The 13,835-nt window shown below is 38.9% G+C and overlaps 1 protein-coding gene across 2 annotated transcripts in view; it reads right to left on the reverse strand.

Moving 5' to 3' along the window:
- Nucleotides 1-13,835, reverse strand: part of HOMER1 (homer scaffold protein 1) — a 135,374-nt gene that overhangs the window by 119,062 nt on the left and 2,477 nt on the right. The window contains exon 1 of one of the 2 annotated variants that reach the window (XM_047778176.1): nucleotides 5,831-5,947. The exons of the other annotated variant lie outside the window; for it this stretch is intronic. Within the exon in view, the coding sequence (XP_047634132.1) occupies nucleotides 5,831-5,844 (14 nt within the window). The 5' untranslated portion in view covers nucleotides 5,845-5,947. Of the gene's footprint in view, nucleotides 1-5,830; nucleotides 5,948-13,835 lie in introns of those variants that run through there. 2 annotated transcript variants of the gene reach the window in all.

Raw genomic sequence — 13,835 nt, forward strand, 5'->3', positions numbered from 1 at the left:
CTCAGAGAGCAGATCTCTACTTACTAAAACCTGTAAATCACCCAAGAAAAAGGTCCATTCACCCCTAAAGGTCTAACATGAAGCCCACTGGTGGCAGGACTCACGGGGTTACACAGAGCTTCTATTTGGCTTTTTATTTATTTATTTATTTGCTTTACTTTAATTTTTTTTAGGGCTGCACCACAGAATACTGAAGTTCCCACACTAGGGGCAAATTGCAGCTACAGCTGCCAGCTTACACCACAGCTCATGGCAACGCCAGATCCTTAACCCACTGAGAGAGGCCAGGGGTCCAACCCTCATTCTCATGGATACTGGTCGGATGTGTTTCCACTGTGCCAAAACAAGAACTCCCAACCAGCTTTTTAGTATCTTACTCTCATATACAACCAAGGATCACTAGATATTCTAGGGAAGTTTCCATCATGAAAGAAAAAATTCAACAAAAAAGGAACACCAAAGAAATTTAAGGAACAGAAAACAAAACTTCAAAACGCTGTGTGTCCTCAAATCAATGGCAGATTGAGAAAACAGACTTGGAAATTTAAAATTATGTGAAAATTAAAAATCCAGTAGCAGTGTTAGAAGATGAAGTCAAGGCAATTTCCTAAGAAGGCAGAAGAAAAAACCAGTAGATAAAAAGGAGGCAACCATCCAACTAGTAGTTTATAAAGAGAGAAAACAGAAGAATTTTTTTTGGGGGGGGGTCTTTTTATGGCTGCACCCACAGCATACAGAGGTTTCCAGGCTAGAGGTCTAATTTGAGCTACAGCTGCCGGCCTACAGCACAGCAATGCCAGATCCGAGCCACATCTGCGACCTATATCACATCTCATGGCAACACCAGATCCTTAACCCACTGAGTGAGACCAGGGATCAAACCTGTGTCCTCATGGATGCTAGTCAGATTTGTTTCCATTGAGCCATGATGGGAACCCCAAGAAATTTAAATAGAAGAAAAATCTCCCCAACTTAGGGAAGTCAACAGATTGAACCAGTTCAGCACTGACCAAAAGAATGAGTGCTTAACAACAAACAAAAAGCCCCACATCACATTACTGTGAAATTTTTAAACAGTGGAGGGAAAAAGATGCAAAACCCCCCAAAGTAGGGGAAGAGTAATACATGAAGGAATAGGAATCAGAAATAAGCAGGCGTAAGAGGAACACTGGAAGCTAGAAGACAACCAATCAGTGCCTTCACAATAATGAGAGAAAATTATTTCCTGTCCAGAGATCTAGACTCATTTGATGGGGAGGGAGCTTTCACGTGTCTAAAAAAAAGTTATCTCCTGCCCAGCCATTTTCAGGTAACTACAGAAAAAGGAACTTCAGTAAAACAAAGGAATAAACCAACAAAGAAAACACAGTGACCAGGAAATGAGATATCATGCCTCCCTCCCAAAAAAAATACTTACAGCGAAGTTTAATATGAGAACTACACAATATGCCTAAAGAGTAACCAGTCCATACTTTGGCAGAAGTGCAGAAGGCTACAGAGTTTTAAAAGTTAAAAAAAAAAAAAAAAAGGTAATGGACAGACTGATATTTGAGCATGTGTAAAATATCCATACATATTTGGATGTCTATTACATTTTTTCTTTAAAAAAAAAAGATTTAATAGTGATTTTTAAGCCCTATATCCAACAAAATATCCATGGGTATTTGATGTGGTGTGGCAGGCAGGATTCTAAGATAGCCCCAAGATTACTGCCCCCTGGTGGACATTTTCTGCATAAAACTCTCACCTTGAGTGCACGTAGAAGAGTTGAATAGGGTGGTATGGTACAGCAGACAGATGATTAGGTGACTTCCAATTAATCAGCTGACTTCCAATTAATCAAAAGGGAAGTTATCCTGGGTGGCCCTGAGTTATTTAGGCGAGTTCTTTAGAAGAAGATAAAGCACCAGAGAGGGGTTCCTCCTGCTGGCCTTGAAGACACAGCCTCCTTGAGTTCTATAGCTACAAGGAAATGAATTCAGCCAACGATCATATGAGCTTTGAGGAAGAATCTCATCTGCAGGTAAGACTCTAGTCTAGCTGCCACCCTGACTACTGCCTTGTGAGACCCTGAGCAGAAGGCCTGGTTAAGGTACCTGGATTCCTGACTTGCAAAATAGGTAAAGGTAATTGAGTGCTGTTTTAAAGCCACTAAAATTGTGGTAATCTGTCAGACAGCAATAGAAGACCAATACTATAGCATGTGGACAAAATGAAGGATATCTAAGCAGGATAAACAATTTAGAAGGAAAGCATACTTCCTCCCAAATCATAAAATTTCAAGAGTCAAAGCAGTGTCAGGTAGTTTCAAAAATAATACATTCAGAAATGCCAGAAAGCAGAAGTAACTCTGCAGAAAAGAGCACCATGGCAAATACTGCTGCAAGTAATCAGGTTTAAAGAGACAGAGATTGGTTTCACGTTTTGGCTTATAAAAAGTAGACACAAGGTTCAATCAGGGTTTTCCCCTTCAGTTCAAAGTTATACTTTTTTGCAATTTGCAAGCAGACAAAAAAAGGCTTCAGGAATAAATGAAGTTTTGGGGAGTTTTCTGTTTTGTAAAGTAACAAGATTTATTATTCACAGATCCCCAAAACAGGGGGTCAGGGGCACAATGAGCCAGGGCAAAGGAAGTCCTCTTTACCAAGCCATGAGCAAGCAGGAGATGGAGAGCAGGGTACCAAGGACACTTGACTTAAAAGGCGGTTGGCATGGAAGTCACTAACTTTTCTTGGGCTCAACTCTAGTGGTCATTTTAAAAGGAGTCCTGAGAAAAGCAAAGTTGGAAGTTGTGGTGGGGAAGTCTTTGCTCAGGCAGGTTCTTATCTAAATGTACAGACTCCAGGTGGGAGCAGGGCTGTCATACTGTGAAACGCCTAGGCAGGAACTCATGACTGTTTTCTCATCACATGATGTGATTGCTACTGCTCCCCTCTAGCCTCTTTCACCCACATCTTCAGTCCCCTCATCCTCTATCTAAATTGCCTTTCCGCTCTCTGAAGAGACTACAAGGCCATAAGCAAAAGTCAGCCGAGCCAGTGGCCTTATAACTGCAACAGCTCCAAAGTCCTAAATCTAAAGCATCTGGTTCCCCCTCTGAACCCTCTCAGGGGTCCAACATCAAAACATTAGCCCAGGAATTGGTGTCTCTTTTGCAATCAACCGGAACACTGGAAAAAAGACTGTCCTTGAAGGTTCTGTCAAACCTTTCCACACCAACTCTAAAGTCCTCCTACCTACGCTCACATATGGATCCTCCTCAGGGCTGAAAGGATTCTGAGAGGTTCTTTGAACCATTGAATGGGCAAAAGTTTCTCATGTCTAAGCTTCACTGTTCAAATGCAATGTCCCTCTAAGTAAGGGCCTTGGACTGACAACATCAGCATCTGTCAGAACAGCAAATTCATCGGTCCCACACCCAGACCTACTGAATCCAAAGCTTAGGTTGAAGCCCAGCCATCTGTGTTTTAACAAGACTGCTAGGTGATTCTGATGCAAGTCCAGAATTGAGAATAACTAATCTAGTGTTAATTGCTGCCACTGCCCTGCTAGGCTCTGGCCTTCCTTCTAGAGTCAAGAGTTAAAGCACTGTGAAACCTACCATATCCAACCTAGAATGAAGTGCCACAATCACTAGCCCATGGCAGGAGCTCAAGAAATGTTGGCTAAATAAAGAAGGGATTAGGTGTCGGGAGGGTTTGAGAAGAATGGATAGGAATGCCTTCGGGCAGGGCATGTTCTCTTCACTTACCAACAGTCCCCACAATCCTTACTGCCTTCTGCCTTATACATCTGCACATTTTTCTGCCCAGCCAATGATAGCATTAAGAGTTTGGGACCTCTACGAAAAATAATTCAGAAAGGATAACAATTTTAAATCTAGACACAATACGGCCCAACCTTCTCTCCTGAACTCTAGGGAATCAAGTAACTTACAGCTATCTCACGATGATACAGAAATTGTATTATATGCCACAAGTGATCTTTACACCTGTGGGTCTCCTGGCCCAGCATTAAGCTCTAGGAAAAGTATTTCAAGATACCTTGTGAAGCTTTCTCTTTCTGGTCTGAGGTCTTTAGAGAAGAAAACCCTTATGTATTCTTCAGACTCCTGTGTACAACTACAAACGCAATTCACAGGGCTTTGGCTGATGGAATTTAGAACTTCAGAATCAACCAAACACATGTAATAACATTTCAAATCATTTCTAAGACTTCAATGTATTCAAAATATAATGCACTGGAGTTCCCCTGTGGCACAGCAGGTGAAGGATCCAGCTTTGTCACTGCAATGGCTCAGGCTGCTGCTGTGGCACAGGTTGCATCCTTGGCCCAGGAACTTCTGCATGCCATGGGTACTGCCAAATAATAATAATAATAATAATACCTCAAAAAAAAACCCAGAATTGCCAAAAAAACCCAAAACCAAAGTATAATGCATTCAGCAGAGATTTGATCACACTAAAATTAGAATGCAGTTTCTTTTAGTACCACTGAAAAAGAAAACAAGATACATTAATGAAAACTCACTCTCAAGATACTAAGCTTACACTAAATGAGAACTTTTTTAAACTATCAGGGGTTAGAAACCCCTGTCTAAATGAGTCTATGTATGTTAGCATCCACTTCGGTTCTGCTGAACTAATGGCAAGAACCCCAAGGGGCTGAAGGACTGTCCACAAGCTCTGCCCCTGCATAACCTCCTCTAAGTAACATTTCCTCATTGGTTCTGGCTCCTTACCCATAAAAAGTGCATTACCAACATTCTGGTAACTGACAGCCAGACTACTCTTTATAGAAGAAACCATTTTTGCTATCATTGGAGTAATTACTTCCTTAGCCAATTTTGAAACAGAAAAAAAAAAGTATTAGGTAAAGAAGCTAAAACTGATAGAAACATAAAAGCATCTATCCATACGTAGGAACAGTGACTGATCCTGATAACTTTGTATCGTAGATATTAGCACTTTTAATATCCTCACCCTTAAAACCCAAGAAAGAAGTGAACACATGAATCACAGAGAAACTTACAGATTTAGAAATACTCAAAAAACAAAATTTCACAATCATACCTCCCAGAAATAAACAAGGTAACACTTTAAGGAATGTCTTTCAAATCTTTGTACACATACATAGAATGCACTTTATATAGGTGAGAATACAAAATTTTGCATAATCATTTCTAACTGATCACTGCACCATCTTTGAAAACATTTTTCAGGCTAGCTTCCTACCACATGAACAGCCTATAGTTTACCCAGAGAGCATATACTAACTACTCTGAATATACTAATATGCTACTAAGTAAAACTAAACAGCAATATTGCCATTAATGTCTTATTTCACCTACATTAACTTAGGGATAGCAATAAATATCAATTTAGCATCAATAAAACACTAAATGAAAGCAACACTGAAAACAAGGAACTAAAATTCTATATATTATCAGTTGACTAGGCAAAAAGGCAGCCTGCAAGATCTAAAACTATTTATTTATTTATTTATTTTAGCACAAAAGAACCTGAAAGATGAGTTTCCGGGTGAGCTGGGAGTCTTCCCATTCAGCCGAATGTATACAGATCACTGGCAACACTGAGTAAACAAGAGTAGGTGGAATCCTCATTCTGTAAACATCTTGGGAGCTGGCAGGGTGATTAAGCAAAGCACATGAATTTTAACGTTAAAATCCAGATGACAGAGATTCATAACTACAGAGTAGGGCAGAAAACGACAGTTTTACAAAAGAGTAAGCAAAAAGGAAGCACAAAAAGGCAAAAGGATAGGTTAAGCCCACTCAAGTATTACAGTTGGTTCAAAATAATTGTCCTACCTAAATTCAGTCATGTACAGACTTCTCTTCCACAAAGGAACACTGACGGACAGAAATTTTCCAACATGAATACTTTGAGCTCTTTGATAGTCAAATCCACTTAAGATAATTTCCTAGAGACCATTATGTAGAGCCTAATGGGGGAAACTGAAAGTAACTAGGGCAGAAAATTCCAACTCGCAAAAAAAAGCCTTATTCAGAACAACCTTAAACTTCGGAAAGGAAACAGAAGGCAGGCAACACTACTTAAGGAGGATCGAGGCATGCTTAAAGATAAAGGTGAAAGGATCCAACAATTTATTGAGAAAAATGATCAGAAAAATAATTGGAGCATCCAGCTAATACCCAATTGCTAGGAATCAGGATTTTTCTGTACACTCAAAATGGGATCTAATTCCCCAGATTCTTTCAATTTACACTGTATATGTGTGCTCCACTAAGAACTCAGTGTTTAAGGAATCAATGTATGGCACCCAGAGAGACACAGACCGGGGTTGGGGCTCTCCCCACACTCCTATCACTGCCTGCTGACAGGGACCAATTAGGAGCGAGCCCTTCTATGGGTGGGGTGGGGTCAAGGACACTCTGCTACAGCCCTCTGGACTCAGGCATGTGAACTCCTGGATCCAGTTGTGCCAACAGGCATGACATAATAAATAAACATAACCTAAAGTGACCTTATAAAGGAATGAAAGCTGCTTTGGTATCTGTGATCCTTTAGCATGGTTTTCTGTTGTGTGTTTAATTCCTAAATCTTAACTTGGTAATTTTACAAAAAGCCCTCAATTCTTAAAACGGCTCTGCCTTAAGGAACTGGTGCCAACTCTTTTCAAAGATAACATAGAAATGCTTCATGTTTTATGGGAGAACACTAAAAGAAAATGTTCATAAAGCAGAACTATTTTTTGAAGCAAATATTAAGTGTTAAGGGATTAAAGTGAATTTTCGAAAGCTAGAGAAAATGCAAAGGTAAACTGTACTTTGAAGACAGTATTGATTAGACTGCTAATTTTTTGGATTTTATAAATAATTTTATTTTCTGATATAAAAAAGAAAAGTGACTTTTTGCTTTCGTCTAGTAGCCTACCTTAGATAAAATAGTTGTGTATTAATGAAACTCAGATCTTAACTAAGTCAAATGTTCGTTTTACATATTTAGAATTCTTTTAGCTACGCAAGAGTCATAATGGGTTAACAATTAATCATAGGGAAAAAAACCTCATGAGAAAGAATAGTTTGGTTTTTTCCTTTGTAAGGTCACTAAAAAGTAATTTAATTTTGCCCCATAAAAGTTCTACTCAATTGTACTTACCAAAGAAGTGAGATTTTTGAAAACTTTTAAAAACAAAATGAGAAATAAATAAAATACAAGTGGAGGGTAATGACAAGCCCCCCCAAAAGATAACAAAGACGTGATTAATTTCAACCTCTCCCCTAAAAAAATGTTGCCTATAACAAGCAGCATTGATTGTTGTCAATTTCATCTTTTTTATCAGGTATTTTATTAGGGAGCATAGAAATAGCCAATGTGTTATTAGACTTTTGACAGATGAAAAAAGGAAAATCAAGCTACAATTAAGAGCACAAGTTCACCAATAAATCTCTTTTAAGAGTGATACTGGGAGTTCCCGTTCTGCATTACAAACCTGACTAGAATCCATGAGGATGCTGTTGATCCCTGGCCTCGCTCAGTGGGTTTAAGGATCCGGCTTTGCCGTGAGCTGTGGTGTAGGTCAAAGATGTGGCTCGGACCCTGGGTTGCTGCGGCTGTGGTGTATGCTGGCAGCTGCAGCTGATTCGACCCCTCGTTGGGAATTTCCATATGCTGTGGGTGCAGCCAGCCCTAAAAAGAAAAAAAAAATAGAGTGATGATGGACGTCTTAATTTTATAGTATACAGAGAGGTATGTTGTGAAAAATTCAGATTTGTTTGTGCCTAAAAGTAAGACACTAATGATTTTATTCACATGTGGAAGACCATGAGTGATTAGCCTTTCAAGGATTTTACCTACTCTTGCAATGCTCGGTAAGGTTTGAAAATTTCACCTCGGTTTTTGTAGATGGGCTAAAATGTATAGAAATACTGCTTATCACACAGCAATGCTTTTGAAATGAAAACACTCCTGAGCCTGAAACCTTATATTATTTCAAAAGGCACTCAACTTTCCAAACTTCAACAGAGAAGTTTTTTTGATCTCTAGGAAAAATCTCGTTTTTTTCCATGAATCTTGCAAAATACAGGTCACTTTACTCTGTGCCCCGCAGGTCACTACAAACATGCCACACAAACAAGAAGCTGTACATTTCACTCAACTAAACAGATTCTAACTAACTGAGAAATAAAGCTATTTAAAATATCTTATATTCAGTCACTTAAAAATTCCATCAGGAAATATTTCATACATGGGACTCATTTTCCCTACTCTTCCATCTCATGAGTTGGATTAATCCTAAACAACAAAACAACAATAACAAAAATCAAGTAACTAAAGATAAATATATCAACTGGACACCAAAGGCCTGGGGGAAAAAACCCAAACACATGGCAAAAGGGAGATTAGACCTTTTGAGATTTAACCACCTTTTCCTTTGAGAGATTTAATCACTTTAAACTGAGTTTACAAACCATGTATAATGATACTTTTGTCAGTCTCTTAACTGCCATGACTAACATGTCTGGTAATTATTCTAAATCAACTTTCATGACTCTCTAATCCCCAAGGAGAAAAGTCACCGCAGTCAGATTTACATTGTGACTTCACCTCAAAATTATTAAATTAATAAATTAGTGTACAGAACCAAAATTAAGAAGTTCCCCTAAAGGTACCTTTCATATATTTATACTTTGAAAAGGGTATTTTTGTGTGTATGCTTATTTGCTCATGACAGGTCTACAAGTATGTTGTGAATGTTTAGTAATTCTAGAGTCAAGAAAATTACAAATGAAAGAAAAAACTGAATCAATAAATGTTTTTAAAAGGATTAGGGTCTACATAATGCAATCAATGAAAATCTTTTTTTATATGTGTAGTGTTTATGATTTTTTTAAATTTAAGTATAGTTGATTACACTGTTATGTTTCAGGTTTACAGCAAAGTGATTCAACTGCACACATTACAATCGAAAGAACATATAATTTTTTCAGATTTTTTCCACTATAAGATATTGAATATAGTTCTCTGTGCTATATAACTGGTCCTTATTGTTCATTGTTTTTAAGAATTACCTAATTACATCCTAACATGCTACCTATAATCACTGTTTTGTTCTTATAAAAACCTCAGGCCAAAGTCAAAAACATCGTATACCACATACAGTTCGTCTCCCAAATAGCCCCAGCTCTAACATTTGCTCCTCCTAAAAGTCAATTTACATAGACACTTAAAGTAACTAACCAATCTTGACTAGTTCATACAGTCTTACTAAGAACTTTGCACAAATAATCAAGTATAATTCGATTCTCCTCCTTTCATTCAATTCATACCCTGCTGAAAGTGTAACTCTTCAAAAAAGATTTTATTTTCATTTTTAAAACTCTAGGATCTAGTTTCTTATTTATAAATTTAATATGTATTTATAAATTTAAGTAATAATATTCCTACATCTTGTCCTGATAACACACACAACTTGCTACCCCATATAGAGATCATGTTACCTGTCAGCCCAGCACTGCGAAATTTGGAGAAGAAAATCTCTTCCTCCTTCACATTTTTTTTTTAGGGGGCAGGGTGCTCAGATGAGCATCACCAATCCCAGCACCGAAACAAACAGAAGCTGGGAAGTAGCAGGGAAATTGCAGAAGTTAAGGAGAGGGCAGGTTTGGGGATGGGCATAGGCTGAAATTTTTTTCTGTTGCCTTGAACTGAGTAAATGCCTTGGAGCCCTGACAGTCCTGTGCTGTTATCCCTGCCAAGTCACTAGGACAAGGGAAAAGGAGATGAAGTCGCAAGAGTAAAAGGACATAAGAGCAAAAAGGAACCCATTAAAAGTCCTCACTACATGGAACAACAGGTTACAGATTGGGCGGGGGGAGTACTCTTTGAAAGAGTGAACTTTCATGCATAATGTTATCTTGAAAAAAAACCCAAACAAAAAATGAGTTATTTCAAATTTCAACAAGTTGTGGGTGGGCTCAATTACTCCATTAACATATTCAAAAATAAACATATTCTCATGAACGTTCTCACTGCAAGGAAAAAACTTCTAACAATGTGAGGAGCTAGATATAAGCTAGGCTTATTGTGGTGATCATTTCACAATACACACACTCACACACACAGAGACACCCCATGTGTCGAATCATTACACTGTACATCTTAAACTAATACAATGTTACCTGTAAGTTATATTTCAGTTAAACTGTGGGGGAAATCCATTCTCAAAATACACAAACTCTTCTACTCTTCTTATAGTTGATATCCTAATATACATTGACAGATACAAAATTATAATTCTATTTGAATTATAATAGTATATATAAAGGTATAACAAGTGAAATACCTTTTCAGCATATAGGTAAATCTTACTAGCATCTCCAAGTATCCTTTCATTATTTCTTGGGGGAATTTCAAAGGTGTTCTCAACTCGTTCTTTCCATACAGTTTGTATGCCAGCTGGAAAGCCCTTTTTAAACTCCCAAATTCACTATTTCATGACCCATCTGAGTGAATGACTCTGCTGGGAACACACCATGTTGCTTCCTATGTTTTTACCTCCACCCAGAAAATTCCCTCATCCTAAAAAAAGTCCCACTCCCATTCAGTCTGAAACACCACACACACCTCAACACCGTCCCTCCTCTTCATCACCCCTGGAATTTTCCAGGGCCTGCCCAGCTATCCACTTCCCCTACCGCACCACGGCTCATTGTTCTGGCTTGGTGTTTCCACAGGATGCAACATATAAAACCAAAATTAAAATATTTAAAACTTTTCTCACCCTACTTCTCTGACTCTTCCTGTAACCATTTTCCTTAAAACCCTTCAGTGGTTCCCATAGCTAAGAGCAGGGTTTTTCAAATTACCAGTTGCTATCACTGGGTTGTTAAATCAGTGTATCAGACCCCAACCATCTCTCCTTCTTAGAAGTAAAAGAATATAAAATATCTGTGTACATCACACAAGGAGTATTGTTTTGTGACATTTTTATCACTTATACATGTGTGCACTAGGTTGGCTGCACACACTAGGTTGCACTAGAAGCTGGTGTAGTTCAAGCTTTTGGGGGGCAGTGACCCATTATAGTAAAATACACACATTTTTGCTATAATGGGTCACTGCCCCCCAAAAGCTTGAACTACACCAGCTTCTGTTTGGTCTACAAGATCCTCTAATCTGATCCCTGCCTAAGGATCTAAGCCTACCTCCAGCAGCACCCCATATAGCCAATTTCCTCATGCCAAACTCAAGCAGTTCCTGTCTTAGTGCTGTCAATCACACTGTTCCCTCTGCCTTGAATGCTCTCTTATTTGCTACGAGGCCCACCTGTACCTATCTTTCATTATTTAATAGCCATTACCTCTTTGACAAAAGCTTTTTTATCCTTCCCCGCAGCAGCTAATGCCACATGCGCACATGCGCGCGCACGCGCGCGCGCACACACACACACACACACACACACACACACACACACACACTTTTACTTTGTATCTCCAAGATGCCTACATCAGTCCCTCAAACATTCCACTGTAGTTTTTAATTTTAGGCTTGACTGTCTTCCCAACTTCTAAACTATAAACTCCCTAGGGAAGGAACACATTTTACCAGTCTCCCTATCACATGCTACATGGTATGGGGGTCAAAACTGGTAAAATGAACCAATGCAGAATTAAGCTTCCCATTAACTTCTGTGATGGTGGGAATGACCAGGTGGTTGCCTTTGCAACAAAGCCCATTCAGATTGCAGTGCTGGATCAAGATTTCCGTGTTTTAGCTCAAGTCCCCAAAGAACAGCACCCAGCGGCCTGAGGCAGAAAGAGGTGTCAGCTTCCTCTCCCAGCAAAGGGACTCAGTGCAGGCTGCAATTTGCAATGCGGCAGCATCCTACTTCCATGCTTCAGGAAGTATCTAGGGGAAGGCGGAGAAGAGACATTCCAGACGTGCCCATGGGCAGGTGAGATAAATCAGAAACAGCTTTATCGACCTCCTTAGCAGGGAAAATCACGTTTTTAAACTAACTCGCAACGGGAGGCGGGAGGGCACAGTCCCCTGGTTGAGGGCACTAAGTTGCCGATGTGAGCCAAGCAAAACAAACGGTAACAGGAAAGACCTTAAAGACTTCTGCTGCCTGTTCTAATCCTTCTGAAATACCTCCTGACTCACTGCTCTCATTAGGAGGTCCCACTTGGAGGGCTGGGGACATACTGACCAGGAGCTCCTCGTTGGCACTTGGAAGCTTTTCCTAGACTTTCCCTTACATACAAGAATGCGCTCATTTTTAGGGGGTCTAATATACCTACTTCACAAACCAATACTTCAACTGCCTTCACTGTAATTAAAAACAGTTCAGGCAGCAACCAAGATAGTTTGACAGACTCTGCCAACTGTCAGTTTCAGCTGTTCTTTTCCATTTCCACCACAGTTCATAAACTACTATTATAGGAGCCTTCAGTTTGTTTTCTGCCTAAACTGATCGCTCATTTTCTTTAAAAATCATTTCTTTCACTTCAGTGTTGTCCCTAGATTTGCAATTATATCCAAAATTAAGGCAAAGATACATTCTTATTATTACCTAGCCTTAGTCAAAAATATATTCATAAAATGTGAATTTTCACCCACACTATTAAATTTCAGATACTTAAAAAGAGTAAGGTAACTTAGGATCACCTGGATAAAACTTGAAAGGCCATTTAAACCTGTTTCCTTTTGTTTTAAGCAGGTGCAGGAGGCTCCACTTATTCCACAAATACTTATCAGGTAGGAACACCTACCAAGTGTGGAAACGTCCACAAATGCCTTCTCTGCATGCCTCTCTCTTCTGCTTCCACCTCTCCACTCTCTCTTGACAACTCAGATGAAACAAGTCACTATCAATAAGAGTTGTAGCCCCAAATACAGACTTGCAGAAAAATTATGCCATAAACATTCACTCCTTGGCAAATACAGACTTGCAGAAAAATTGCGCCATAAACATTCACTCCTCTTCCTCTCAGGTCCACCTTTAAGATTTTGTTAAGGACAAATAAATGAGTTTATAAATACATTTAATTACACTGAAGTATCTAAAATGTGTGCTATGTGTGGGGGCTTATTTTCATGTTTTAAAGACCAGTCTCGTTGGTACTAAGTTCATCCCAAGTTGTCCTTGGTAAAAGGATGGACATTCATGCAGCTTAAAGGTTGTGGAAAACCAATTTTCTTTCATGTGCTTCCACTTCGCAGCCTAGAGGGAACGCAGCCTTCAACATGAAAAACTGCCACTTTTATTTTTCTCCTCTGACACGTTTTAAACAGAAGAGCTGCAGACTCTCAAGGGAAGCCATATTTCAAAGGTTTTGAACAGAAGTATTTTTCAGTAATTTCTCTTACTAAAATTGGTACGGTCCATCCAAAACATTTTTCATATGCCATTATTTTCCAGCTTACGTGCTTAAAAACTGCTTAGTGAAAACAATCTTGCCATCTGAGAGATTTACTGCAAGAAACCAACCAGTAATCATGAAAATAGAAGGAGAAAAAGAAATAATTCACTTTTTAAAGGATTGGGAAAAAATTTTTTTTGTTAACTGGCCTAAGACCTTCATTTTACAGATAAAAAGAACAGAGTCCACAGAGGTCAAGCCATTCGCCTCAGATCACCAGGCTACTAATAGCAGCACTCGAAATAGAATGAAGTATTTTAATTGCTCTTCGCAGTACCCCAAATCATGAAAGTTAACATACATTTTCATCACTTTGTCACTTAAGTTTTACAAACAAGTATCCCTCTTTCTCTTCAATTCCTGATGAAGGATTCCTACAACATATGTTCTACATTTTCAAACTTGTTCAAGTTAATAAATTTCAAAT

The sequence above is a fragment of the Phacochoerus africanus genome, chromosome 4 (genome assembly GCF_016906955.1).
Source record: "Phacochoerus africanus isolate WHEZ1 chromosome 4, ROS_Pafr_v1, whole genome shotgun sequence".
NCBI lineage: Eukaryota > Metazoa > Chordata > Mammalia > Artiodactyla > Suidae > Phacochoerus > Phacochoerus africanus.